The sequence below is a fragment of the Nomascus leucogenys genome, chromosome 3 (genome assembly GCF_006542625.1).
Source record: "Nomascus leucogenys isolate Asia chromosome 3, Asia_NLE_v1, whole genome shotgun sequence".
NCBI classification, from domain to species: Eukaryota; Metazoa; Chordata; class Mammalia; order Primates; family Hylobatidae; genus Nomascus; species Nomascus leucogenys.
Genome location: NC_044383.1, coordinates 32,863,364 through 32,877,143, shown reverse-complemented (window position 1 = coordinate 32,877,143; position 13,780 = coordinate 32,863,364). Strand labels below are relative to the sequence as shown.

Here is a 13,780-nt window from a genome sequence, read left to right as displayed (position 1 = left end):
ATAGATTTATATAGACCCCTTGAAGTGATCTATGGGTTCTTGAGGGATCAGTTAACCCCAATTTAAAACCCCCACTGTAAAAAAGTGGAAGAAACTGAAACACATAAGAAACAAGAAGTGACAAGATGTTCTGTTACAGGAAGGATTCACTTAGCATGATCCCATATTACTTTCCTGGACCAAACACCTATCTATTTTCTGGGTCTGCACTATTTGAGAATAATATCATTCCAGGATCAATTCCCAAGTATACAGCCTGTTCTGCAATCCAGTTTCTGCCATCTACTGGCATACATTTCACTATATGCAGTGAAATCTCAGACGTAATACTTGGCCCCTCTGAGTTTATTTCTTATCTATAGAATGGGGATTAAAGGCCGGGCATGGTGGCTCACCCTGTTATCCCAGCACTTTGGGAGGCTGAGGCGGGTGCATCACCTCAGGTCAGGAGTTCGAGACCAGCCTGGTCAACATGGCAAAACCCTGTCTCTACTAAAAAATACAAAAGTTAGCTGGGCACAGTGGCAGCTACTCGTGAGGCTGAGGCAGGAGAATCACTTGAACCTGGAAGGCAGAGGTTGCAGTGAGCGGAGATTGCACCACTGCACTCCAGCCTGGGAGACAGAGCAAGACTCTGTCTCAAAAAAAAAAAAAAAATGGGATTTAAAAACATATCAATGGCTGGGCCCGGTGGCTTACGCCTGTAATCCCAGCACTTTGGGAGGCTGAGACAGGCGGAGCACCTGAGGTCAGGAGTTGGAGACCAGCCTGGACAACATAGTGAAACCCCATCTCTACTAAAAAATACAAAAATTAGCCAGCCGTGGTGACAGGTGCCTGTAATCTCTGCTACTTGGGAGGCTGAAGCAGGATAATCACCTGAACCCGGGAAGCGGAGGTTGCAGTGAGCCGAGATCGTGCCACTGCTCTCCAGCCTGGGTGACAAGAGCGAGACTCCAGCTCAATAAAAATAAAAATAAAACATCAACATCATAGGGTTGATATGAAGATTAAATGAGATAATACATCATGTAAAATGTTAAGGCCACTGCCCAGCATATAGTAGGTGCTCAATGAATGCTAGGTAGTCCTGGCGCAAGTAGAAACACAGCTCCGACCTTAAATCTTAGACCTGATGGCGAAAGTAGCACAAATTACCTGATGACTACAATTTTTCAACTTTCTTAATAAAGTCTTTCACTTTGCTTTTCTCTGTACTTGTAAGAGGAGCTGCACTTAGATTCTCCAAAACAGTTTGATCTGGCCCATTTGGTAAGGAATGTCTGACGAAAGTGCACTGTCTGATGCAGTTGTAGTGATTGCTGTAGAAATTGGCTTTAGAATCTTCAGGGACTTCTGCAGTTGAACTGAGAAGACATCCTCATCAAGTACAGTGCTTTGAACACTTCTGGGGACTTTAAGATTCTCCACTACCACTGTTTCTTGAAGACCCTCTTTGTTTTTCAGAAAACTCTCGCAGGAGATTAATACTCCACCCCATGGAGTTTTATTATAGACTTTTGGCATCGGGATTTTATTTTCTGAGCCCTTTTTATCCACAGCCATGACGATATGAGACTTTTTTTGTCAGATGACTTCTTTTCCTTTTCTTTGGCTCTTTTGGGGAGTATCTGACTTCATGTTATTAAAAGGCAGTGTGGTATAAACATGGCTTCAAATTTTGGCTGTATCATTTACTAGCTCTGTAGTCATGGGAAAATTGTGATGCATCTTTGTGCCTTCATTGTCTCACCCTTGAAACAAGGAAGTTACCTCATCATCTGGAAGGCTCTTCATCTTTAAAAACTTTGTAACGTTGGCCAGGCGCAGTGGCTTACGCCTGTAATCCCAGCACTTTGGGAGGCCAAGGCAGGCAGATCACTTGAGGTCAGGAGTTTGACGCCAGCCTGGCCAACATGGTGAAACCCTGTCTCTACTAAAAATACAAAAATTAGACGGGCACGGTGGCACACATCTATAGTCCCAGCTACAGGCTGAGGCATGAGAATCACTTGAACCCAGGAGGTGGAGGTTGCAGTGAGCCGAGATCGCACCACTGCACTCCAGCCTGGGCGATAGAACGAGACTTCATCTCAAAAAATGAAAAACAAAAAACAACTTTGTAACCTTGGAAAGCAAGCGTCCAACATGAAATGCCCATCTTCTTGTAATAATATGTGGGGTTTTGTCCATTTGTAATTTCTGATGCTGTTTTTATGTTACTGGCCATTGTCAGTGAGCAACAAAAATCCTCTACTGCATTCTGTTGGGTGGCACATATTTTATAACTGATGTATTCTGCCACATAGCTGTTTTCTCCTTTTTCTGTGCTTTTGCTTGTTTGTATAAAGGAGGTAATGTGCTGTTGTACAGTTTTAGAGTCTGTCTGCACTCCTATTTTTCCATCCATCTATAGTACAGCAAGGCCCAGTGCTCTGTCGATTCTTGCTTGCACAGATTCCATTACCCATTCATATTCTTTCACTAAAAGAGGCTTGCTCAAAGAATGCTGCTGGGCAAATGGTATGACAGTCTTAGTAATTTGAAAACTTCCTGCAGTATGTGTTTTCCATTATTGACAATGGTGTTCCAGAAGAATATATGGCTCTGGCAAGAGTTTGGTCAATTTTTTCTGCTCTTTAGGTGTCACCTGTGTGCTAATGAAGCAATTGAAAGTGCTTTGTATGCAGTGGCCAGCACCTTTGTTGGCTCAGGGGTCCTGAACAGGGTACCCCTTTGTGGAGATACCGGTGTTATAGACTCCGCAGCAGCAGGTGCACAGCTGTATGCAGAACACGAGGAAGCTTGTGTGCTTTTTCCTCGTCTTGGGACTCTTCTTTCACGTTTTAAAAATTTCTACATGGCACTGCCCAGCTTCAGTTTTCTAAATAGAATTTGGCAATGTGCCTTTCAATCAACTGCTCAGTGGGTGACTTTCAGCATGCGAAAGTTCCTACCTGAAGGAAGTTGCCATTTTGCAAGAGAGAAAGCCAGTAGAAATAAAACTTTCCAATAGGACTGCATCCAGATTAGCTGGAAACATCTTTCTAGTCATCCAGCCTTTCTTCCTTCCTCCTGAAGTGAGGTAGGAGATTCTGTGGCAAAACTTTAGATTATAAGGAATTCATGGTGACAGGTTGTGGGAATCATGCAACTGAAAGCCAGAATTCAGATGCATTTAAATTCCTGTTTATTAAGAAAGAGGCACACCCCTTTTCCTGCTGCTTTGCAGACTTTATGATGACAGGGAAGGAGGAATTAGGTTTCTATATCTGTTTAGCTTCAAAACTTCTGCATCTTCCCTAACTCGATCCTGTCCTGGGCCTTTTTTTTTTTTTTGACCAATAAGTGCCATATTATTAATCTCTCTAGGAATTGATTTTGATATTGCTGTCATTGTCTACTTCAGGTCCACTCCACTGAGAGACAGTCAGGAGGAGTGTAGCTTTCATTGACAACAGAAGTCAATAAAAGAAAACCCACATCAAAGCAAACACAAATCCTTTCTTCTGTCTCTCTAGGAGTCAAAAGTGATCTCTTGTTTGGCAGTTCTACTCTGCTTGTTCTCGAGTTTTAGGAAATGAAAGATATTGGCTATATTAGACAGGTATAGAGGAAAGTCATTCTATTGCATCATGAAGTCACAATATATGAGTCCCTCACTGTAAACCTCTTATCAGCCTATAAAAAAACCATAATCTATTGTTTAAATTGTTTTTTAAAGAAAAAGCATATTCTAATATTTACATTTTATCCCAGCCTTTACTTCTTTAATGAGACCAGTCTATATGAAACAATAAAAAAATTATAACCCATCAGGAATTGGCTGTTAAGTGCAATAGATTGATGGAGGATTAATCAACAAGTGTTTATTGAGCATCTACCATGTTCTCAACCACGCAGGATAAAGCAGAAGACAGGGTCCTGCCCTCAGGTTGCTTATGATCTGTTTGAAGAAGGAAGCTATGATATGAAACATCAGGGCTGATATATTATGAAATATAATGGCATGGTAAACCATGCAGCACAGATGCTGTGGAAGTTTGGAAGAGAGAAACTTCCCTGGTGGGTAGAATGGTAGGGATTTTAAGGCTTCAGTGGGGAAGGAGAGGAAAACCATAAGGAAGAAGAAAAGGTCATGGCAAAAGCATAGGGGGTTCACATCACACAAGCCACTGAAAACAGTCAAACTAAACCAGGAGAGGTGAGAATCTTAAATTGGGTGGAGAGAGTACTTTAGCAGCTTTAAAAGCCACAGAGTTTCATTTCAAACTATAGACTACAGGGAATCAGTAATGGTTTTTACAAAGGAAGTGGTGTGATGAAAGCAAAGTTTCATGAGGACTAGCCAAGCAGCCACATTTAGGATAGACAGGAGGGGAAGAATGTGGAGGCAGGGAATGCAAGCAAAAATATTCTGTGGCAAAAAAAGGTGCTTAGAAGCTGAGCTAGGAAGGTAGTGGAAGAAATGGAAATTGAGCAGATGTAACAGACATTGCCAAGGAGAATTGACAATACTTGGTGACTGACTTCATCTAGAATGGGAGGAAGAAGGCTATGTCAAGAAGGACTCCGAAGTTCTTGGTCTTGTGATCTTCAAGATCATAAGAACCGACAGAGGGAAGATGAATCTGTTTTTATTCCAGTTAGGTTTGAGGTGACAGAGGGACAGCTAAGGAAAATGTTCAGCAGGGTGCTAGAAATGCAAAAACCTGAGCTGTAGCTCTGTATAGCTAGGGAAGGACGAATCACTCAGATGTGTCAAGGCAGGGGTGAGGAAACTCATATAGCTCTGGAATGCAGGGAGGCGAGGCCATCTTCAAAGGGAGAGTAGCAAAGAGAGAGAGAGATGCTTTGGAATAGCCATTGGGAGAATAATGACTATGGCCCAGCTGATGAAAAGAAAGTGAATGGTCCCAGGTATGCATAGTTCTGTTACTTTCTCCAGCCATGCCTTGCCTTCCCAAGGATAGACAGAGGCATTAGAGTAGTAGAGTGGCATTGGCTAGTGAGAAGGATAAGGGGAATCTGGAGGGGCTAAGGGGGTTCCAGGAGGTCCAGGAGAGGATAAAGAGATAATGGCAGAGGGGAGAAAGCAAATTATTATTAGAGATCAGAGCATGCTAAATTGCAAAGGGAGGTGGTGACCTCTTCATAGCAATGGAGGGTGCAGGCAAGGAAGGGAGCCCAGTCATGTGCAGCTGTGTCCCGGAGAACATGTCTGTGGACCAGGGGTAGCACCCTCATCTTGACTTGCTTTGTCTCCCACTCTCCAGGCTCTAGCTGATAGAGCCCTCCAGGGACAGAAGTCCAGCAGCTGGTGGGGGAGCAGATTTTGCTCATTGGAACTTTATCTGGTCCACTTGCACTGTTGGCTCAAAGCTCCTGATTCACTTCAGGGTGGTTTTCTATCATGTAAATGCCATAAACACTAACAGCAAAATAGCCCACTGGCTGGCCCCCTGCTCTCCACACCTGCCAGGCCCAGCACCTGCAGCTCCACTTGGAGAGGGCAAGGAATAGCCATCAGTCCCTGTAGGGGTGATGGTGGGGTGTCCTCCAAGCCTGAAGGAAAGATGGGGTGTTAGGGAGAGGAAAGATAAGCAAGATGATAGAGGTCCATTTGGCTGCTGGAGATACCACAGCTGAATATCTTGCTGAGAAGGAGGAGTAAAACCAGGTCATCTCCCTCCCATCTCCATCTGGGTTTGGAATGCACAGAGACACAGGCAAAGGCAGATACACACACACACACACACACACACACACACACAAATGCACAGAGACACAAAGAGATACACAAAACAGAGATGCGTACACACAGCTGATCATAGACATTTAGCTTAGACACATGCAAAGGCACACTCAGACGGTGCATTCAGGTGCACAGCGGCACACATACCCCTGCATGTCTGCACGGAGCTCTTTCCTCTCCAAGAGTTTCCTCTCCATGCAGTACCCTGGTGTGAGTAGAGGCAGGCCCCTTTCTTCCAGGCCTTACCCCTTCCCCTTTGTGTTTTTCCAGGTCGTGACATGGCGAGCACCACCCTGCCTGGTTACCCCCCTCACGTGCCCCCCACTGGCCAGGGAAGCTACCCCACCTCCACCCTGGCAGGAATGGTGCCTGGTAGGTGACAATGCTGCAGCTGCCTAATCTAGGTGGGGGGAACTAAATTGTGGGTGAGCTGCTGAATGGTCTGTAGTCTGAGGCTGGGGTGGGGGGAGACCCAACGTCCCCTCCCTGCAAACCACTGCTATTCTGTCCCTCTCTCTCCTTAGAGGCTGCAGTTGGTCCCTCATCCTCCCTCATGAGCAAGCCGGGGAGGAAGCTTGCAGAAGTGCCCCCTTGTGTGCAACCCACTGTATGTCATGGCCCCTCCACAGCGCCCACCCACCCAAGTCTGTGCCCGAGGAGCACTCAGCCTCAGCTCCACCCTCAGTGCCCAGCCCACCCCAGCCAGCTGACACTGCTTGGAAGAGCCTGCCCTGGTTTCCATGGAAACTTGGAGCCAAGAACCATTTCCAGGGGCATGTCAGTCACTCAGACAAAGCCACCCTGGTCCACACCAAGACACAAGGGAAGACCAGTGTTGAGAACCAACCCCAACCCCAACCCAGAGAGAGGAGGGAGCTAGTCCCTAAGAGGAATGGAGGTCAGGCTGCGGCGGGAACCAGGGAGACTCGCTGCAGTGAGACAGGCTAGAACACCCCTATACCTCTTCAGAGGCACCCAGCCTTCCATTGCTCCCCTGGGGCTCTGACCTATCCCTGATCAGAGGAGTTGGGTTTGGGTTGTTTGGATCAGAGAGGCAGAGGCTGTATTTAAGGTCTGGTGACTGCAGCTGGAGGTTGTACTATACCTAACCGCTAACCCCAGATTGGGAGCAGGGGCTTGAAGCCAAAGAGAGCTGAAGTTCCTATGTGCACAAACACCAAAACACTCTTGTCTTAAGGAGGGTTAGACTCACTCAGCCAGCAACTCACTCCCTCTGGCCGCCCTCTATATGGCCTTTCCCTGAAGTTCAACTCTCATTGGTATGGGGAATGGGGAGGATAGAAGAGAGTGGTTGGCCCCATCCATCCAGGGACATTTTGGGATAACCCTGGGTAAGCAGAGCTTGGGGTGGGGGCAGCGGCAAAGAGGGAGATTGCTGCTGGGTCTTATGGACTAGGGGCTGAAGGGAGTTAGAGGTGTGGGTAAAGGGATTCCTGGGCAGATTTAGGGGAAGGGAAGTAGCAGCCTTGTTGGGAGGAAAGGAGATTTTAGGGAGAAGCTCCCAGCAGTGAGCAGGTGGGGGCTGGAGGAGGTTTTAAAGAGGTGGGGTGAGGGAAGAGTGGGGAGGTGGGGGCAGGGAGTCTGCAGGGAGGTGGGGAAGAGGGGAGCCGCAGAGAGCTCGTGGTGGCGAGGGGGGAGTCGTTAAACAGAATCTAGTGCTGATGAGGAAATTACACTTGTTTCATTAGCGATGGGGAAGGAGATAGCTCAGTTCCTCTTGGTCACAGTTGAGCTCAGAAGCTCATTATCCTGCTGCACGCATGCTTTCCCTCCTCGTCAATAAACAGGCTTTCCAGTGGCTGCATCCCCCACCCCCACCCCAGCTCCCTCTCAGAGAGGGGCCCCTTCTCCTCTACTTAACCCGCGGTTAGGGATCACTGTAAACAGTCTGGGGTCATCACACAGGAGAAAGGACGAGGGGGAAACCTGGAGGCCTGGCCTTTCTCCTGCAGAGGGAGGGAGGCAGCTTCCGACGGCTCCCAACCCACGGGCCCTCCGCTCACCGCTAGCGGACCAGCGGGCAGTCCACCTGCGCCGCCTCCATCCCCTGCCGCGTAGCCCACCCATCCAACCTCTTGAGGGAAAGGCGGGAGGGCGGTGTCTCCCAACAGAGCTCCCACCTCTTGTGTTGGCACCGCGCATTGATGCCATTCTTAGGACTTTCTGGGAGAAAAGTGTCCCGAAGGCCTTTCTTCGCCACCGCCCCCCACCCCCATTTCCATCCATTAGGGGCCATGCCTCCCAGAACCGGAGTGGCCTCTATAAAGGCCCTGGCCCCCAGCGCGACAGGGCGGACGCGCCCCAATACCAACCCTTCGTGGGTGGCCGCTAGCGCCTCCGCTGGGAAGCCCTGGGCGGGCACCGGCCCACAGGTTCCGCCCGTGGGTGTGCGAGCGCGTCGGTGCCTCCCGCCTCCCCGGGATCTCCCCACGCGGACGCGGTGATCGCCCCATCTCCGCCCGGCCCGCTCGCCACGGCCATTACCCTGCCCGCGACACCTGCGCCTGAGACCCGGAGGGAGGAGCGGGCGGAGAAGCCACCGGCCGGACTCGTGGGTTCCGCCCCGGCGTGCGGGCGTCTGATCCCCACTCCCCCACCCTCCCGCAGGGAGCGAGTTCTCCGGCAACCCGTACAGCCACCCCCAGTACACGGCCTACAACGAGGCTTGGAGATTCAGCAACCCCGCCTTACTAAGTGAGTACGCCACCTGGCTGGCCGGCGGCTCAGCGCGGCCGCGCGGCTTCTGGGCACGGTCCCACTCCCGGCGACCCGACCTTTGGGGACCCGGCCGGGCCAGGGGGACAGGCTTGTTAGTGCAGCACTGAGGCCCGGGGACCCCTCGAGGACGCCCGCGCCTCCTGCCCTCCCGTGCCCTCCCGTGCCCTCCCTGGTCGCTCGAAGGCTCTGCGCCGCCCTCGCCCTCGGATCCCCTGGAGGGTGCGCAGCCGGGCGTCACCGGATCGGGTCCCTCTCATGCCCCGTGAACGCAACTATTCTCCGGGGCAACTGGCTCCACTGCCCAGCCAAGGTCTCCCAGTCCGGATCCCGCTGGACCCCAGCCAGGGGAGGTCTTTTCTTTGCTTTTCTTTCCTTTTTTGTTCTCCTGTTTGTCCTCTCACCCAGCCCATTCTTCTCCTGTGTTAACTTCCAGGTTCCCCTTATTATTATAGTGCCGCCCCCCGGGGCTCCGCCCCTGCCGCTGCTGCCGCTGCCTATGACCGCCACTAGTTACCGCGGGGACCACATCAAGCTTCAGGCCGACAGCTTCGGCCTCCACATCGTCCCCGTCTGACCCCACCCCGGAGGGAGGGAGGACCGACGCGACGCGATGCCTCCCGGCCACCGCCCCAGCCTCACCCCATCCCAGGACCCCCGCAACCCTTCCCATCACCCCCCTCGAAGATCGGACAGGATGGGTGGAGCCGCGGGCGGGACCCTCAGGCCCGGGCCCGCCAACCCCAGCCCCGCCCGCCGCCCCTCCCCGCCTGCCTGGACTGCGCGGCGCCGCGAGGGGGACTCGGCCCAGCTCGTCCCGGCCTCCACCGAGCCAGCCCCGAAGCCCGCCAGCCACCCCGCCGGACTCGGGCGCGACCTGCTGGCGCGCGCCGGATGTTTCTGTGACACACAATCAGCGCGGACCGCAGCGCGGTCCAGCCCCGGGCACCCGCCGCGGACGCTCGGGCGCCGGGAGGCTTCGCTGGAGGGGCTGAGCCAAGGAGATTAAGAAGAAAACGACTTTCTGCAGAAGGAGGAAGAGCCCGCTGCCGAATCCCTGGGAAAAATGATTTACCCCCAGTGCCAGCCGGACTGCCCTCGCCTTCCGGGTGTGCCCTGTCGCAGAAGGTGGAAGGGTGCGTGGGGGTCCGGCTCTAGGAACGGGCTTTGGGGGTGTCAGGTCTTTCCAAGGTTGGGACCCAAGGACCGGGGGGCCCAACAGCCCGCACCGACCGAGCCGGACTCTCGGCTCTTCACTACTCCGCCTGGCCTGCCTAGTTCCCCAGGGCCCGGCACCTCCTGCTGCGAGACCCGGCTCGCAGCCCTGCCTTGCCCCTACCTCAGCGTCTCTTCCACCTGCTGGCCTCCCAGTTTCCCCTCCTGCCCGTCCTTCGCCCGTCCCTCGACGCCCTGCTTCCTCCTCCCTGACTCGCAGCCCCATCGGACGCTCTCCCGGGACCGCCACAGGACCAGTTTCCATAGGCTGCGGACTGGGGTCTTCCTCCAGCAGTTACTTAATGCCCCCTCCCCAGACACAGACTCTCAATCTGCCGGTGATAAGAACCGGTTCTGAGCTGGCGTCTGAGCTGCTGCGGGGTGGAAGTGGGGGGCTGCCCACTCCACTCCTCCCACCCCCTCCCAGCCTCCTCCTCCGGCAGGAACTGAACGGAACCACAAAAAGTCTACATTTATTTAATATGATGGTCTTTGCAAAAAGGAACAAAACAACACAAAAGCCCACCAGGCTGCTGCTTTGTGGAAAGATGGTGTGTGTCGTGTGAAGGCGAACCCCGGTGTACATAACCCCTCCCCCTCAGCCCCACCCCGCCCGGCCCCATAGAGTCCCTGTCGCCCGCCGGCCCTGCCTGTAGATACGCCCCGCTGTCTGTGCTGTGAGAGTCGCCGCTCGCTGGGGGGGAGGGGGGGACACAGCTACACGCCCATTAAAGCACAGCACGTCCTGGGGGAGGGGGGCATTTTTTATGTTACAAAAAAAATTACGAAACAAAAGAAATCTCTATGCAAAATGACGAACATGGTCCTGTGGACTCCTCTGGCCTGTTTTGTTGGCTCTTTCTCTGTAATTCCGTGTTTTCGCTTTTTCCTCCCTGCCCCTCTCTCCCTCTGCCCCTCTCTCCTCTCCGCTTCTCTCCCCCTCTGTCTCTGTCTCTCTCCGTCTCTGTCGCTCTTGTCTGTCTGTCTCTGCTCTTTCCTCGGCCTCTCTCCCCAGACCTGGCCCGGCCGCCCTATCTCCGCGGGCTAGATCCGAGGTGGCAGCTCCAGCCCCCGGGCTCGCCCCCTCGCGGCCATGCCCCGCGCGCCCCGGGTGGCCGAAGGCCGGGCCGCCCCGCCCCGCCCCGTAGTTGCTCTTTCGGTAGTGGCGATGCGCCCTGCATGTCTTCTCACCCGTGGATCGTGACGACTCGAAATAACAGAAACAAAGTCAATAAAAGTGAAAATAAATAAAAATCCTTGAACAAATCCGAAAAGGCTTGGAGTCCTCGCCCAGATCTCTCTCCCATTCGAGCCTTTTTTATTTGAAAAGGAAAAAGAGAAAAGAGAATCGTTTAAGGGAACCCGGCGCCCAGCCAGGCTCCAGTGGCCCGAACGGGGTGGCGAGGGCGCCGAGGTCCGGCCCATCCCAGTCCTGTGGGGCTGGCCGGGCAGAGGCCCCGGACCCAGGCCCAGGCCTAACCTGCTAAAGGTCCCCGGATGGTTCTGGTCTCCTCGGCCACTTTCAGCGCGTCGGTTCGTTTTGATTCTTTTTCTTTTGTGCATATAAGAAATAAATAATAATAATAATAAATAAAGAATAAAATTTTGTATGTCACTCCCCATGGCTCCAAGTTTGTCTCTCCCTGTCTCTGAGATGGGCCTCCCCTCCATTGGTCGATCCCCAAAAGCCCCTTCAATGATCCTCCCAACTACACTCCCACTGCGACCTCCAACTCCTTTGCCGAGACCCCCTTGGCGGCAGCTGAACCACGGCGAAGGCCGAGACTAGCCTGCCCTTTAGTAGCCACCCTCCCCATGCACCCCGGCCCTGGGGACAGGAAGTTCTTACTCTCTGAAACTTTAGAATAACTCTGAGTTAGCCCCTACACTAGGCCAACTCTGCGGTCCTACCAGTACACCCGCACCCAGATTTAGGGTGCTGGCTCTCAGAACCCGAAGTCTGAGGCCTTCTCCACGTGGGTGGAGCGGTGGTCGTCTGTCCTATCTCCTCCCTCCGTTCCCCATCCAGTGCAGTTGGGCGTGGGCGAAGCAGCAATTTTATCCCGGAGTCTGCAATGAAACCCGAAGACCGCAGATGCTTGCCGCAAGTTTCCTCGCTCTGCGTTTACTTCTGGGCCCGAAGAATGCCCCTCAGAGGCCCCGGGAGCTGGTTCATGGGACTTCACGCACCTCCAGTGTCTTGCGGAGCCCCGGGCCCCAGCAAGCAGCGGCTGAAATTGGTGCCCCTTGTGCTGTGGTCTGGGTGTGTCCCGGAGAGGGCGCGCAGGCGCCTATGTCTGTCGCGGGGCGGTCGGTGGCTTCCTGCATCCGTATGGCTTTCTGTTCATCTATGTGTTCGTCTATATGTCCCTGGATGGGTCTGGGGGTGTGGTAGTAGGAGAATTGTTTTTTTAGCCATCCTTGCTGTTCTTGTGTCCAGGTGTCCAGGTGGATCTCTATGTCTCCACCTCTCTGTTCTCTGTTTGGGAGGGGTTGTAGGGGAAAGGGGGATGTGATGACTGTCCAGGATTGTTCTGCTGCATCAGAGATGCTTGTGAGGTTCTCCTTTCCATCCCTTCAACAGCTTTCCAGCTTTGGCCCTCCCACACTCTTACCAACACAAAGGGCCCAGCTTCTACCTGGAAACTTTCCTTCTGTGTCCCTGGGACACCTTCCCAGTCCAGCTTCTATCACAGCTTCCTCCTTGAAAGGCTCTTGAATCTCTGAGCTGCCAGGGATGCAAGCGGGACATTGGGGCAGACTAAGAAGTGACCTTCCCCTTTGGCTTGGGACAGTGTCTCCTAGACACCTCCTTTACATCAGAATCCCAGAGACCTTTCTTTCAAGCCAATCTGCCCAGGCTCACCCATATCATGGCACCTCTAGGGGATGTACAGGACCCCCAACAAATCAGCAAACCCTCAATCAAGTCCATTCCTTTCCCCCTCCCTCTGCACCTGTGTCTCCTCCCTATTCTTCATCTCAAAAAATGGCAGTTGCACCCTTCACCCTGCCTGGTGTTGGCTGTCTTGACCACCAGCCTCCTAGAAGAGTGGCCTTCGAACTTCTTTGGTCATACACCCTCTCAGCCAAAAGAATTCTGAATGTGTACTCCCAATATAAGTATATTTACTGATTTACAAATTCCATAAATATACTACTGGACTAACATATTATGAATTGTGTAAAAGATAAAATATTAAAAAAATGAGTTTGGAATATGTAAAAATAGAAGTTCTAATGTTCTCATACCCAAATGGATTATCTTGCACTCCCTGGAAGATGTGCACCCCACTTTGGAGATCCTGGTCATAACCCATGAAAACTCAGCATGGCAGAACTCCTGACTATTGCCTGGTGCCCAGTGAGTACGTTTCTGGAAGTTGTGAGGGCACTGGCTTGGGCCAGGGCAGCCCAGTGAACACTGCCCTCATCATATATAGCAGGTACCAGACTCCCAGTGCCTGGCTTTGCCTCCAGGTCCACCCCAGACAGGGAGCCTTGCCCTGCCCACTCCATCGATTTGGGAGCCACGGCCTCTTATGTGGGTCTCACTGGAACCTCTTCTGTTCTATTTCTGGTCTTTCTCAGACTGAACTGGACAGCAAACATTCCACTGCTTACAGTAAGCACCTCTGCCCAGAAGCTTCATGTGGTGTCCCTCCTAGAATACTGATTTCAGCTTGGAATCAGCCTGAGGGCCCCAAAACATGATCTATCATCCTTGGCCAGTTGCAGCCCCATTCACCCACCCCAGACACAAAGAGGGCCTGTTCTGCTTCAGTTTGTTTTCTCCAGAAGTCATTTTGACTCTGCTGGCTCTGTCCCCATCTTACCCCTACAGAGTTCCCAGCTGAGGCACACCAAGTATGACAGTTAGAAACAAATGAACAGAAGTGTCCTGGGTTGAGGGAAGAGCAGGAGCAAAGACAGGAAGTCATGAAAATACACCAGATACAATGTGGCTGGAGTATCAGGTGCTGGGGGAGGGGTGGGGGTGGAGGGAGGTGGCAGGAGATGAAGCTACAAAGGTAATCAGAACACTGTCATGGGCATGCCAAAATGGTACCTGTC

At 52.4% G+C, this 13,780-nt stretch overlaps 1 protein-coding gene across 5 annotated transcripts in view; it reads left to right on the top strand.

Moving 5' to 3' along the window:
- Window positions 1–11,321, top strand: part of PAX2 (paired box 2) — an 83,586-nt gene extending 72,265 nt beyond the window's left edge. For 2 of the 5 annotated variants that reach the window (XM_030808388.1, XM_030808385.1), the window contains 3 exons: window positions 6,026–6,127; window positions 8,384–8,470; window positions 8,947–11,321. In XM_030808388.1, coding sequence (XP_030664248.1) covers window positions 6,026–6,127; window positions 8,384–8,470; window positions 8,947–9,068 — 311 coding nt within the window. In that variant the 3' untranslated portion in view covers window positions 9,069–11,321. Of the gene's footprint in view, window positions 1–6,025; window positions 6,128–6,279; window positions 6,363–8,383; window positions 8,471–8,927 lie in introns of those variants that run through there. The other 3 variants (XM_030808392.1, XM_030808386.1, XM_030808397.1) reach the window with 2 other exon arrangements.
- The last annotated feature ends 2,459 nt before the right edge of the window (window positions 11,322–13,780 follow it).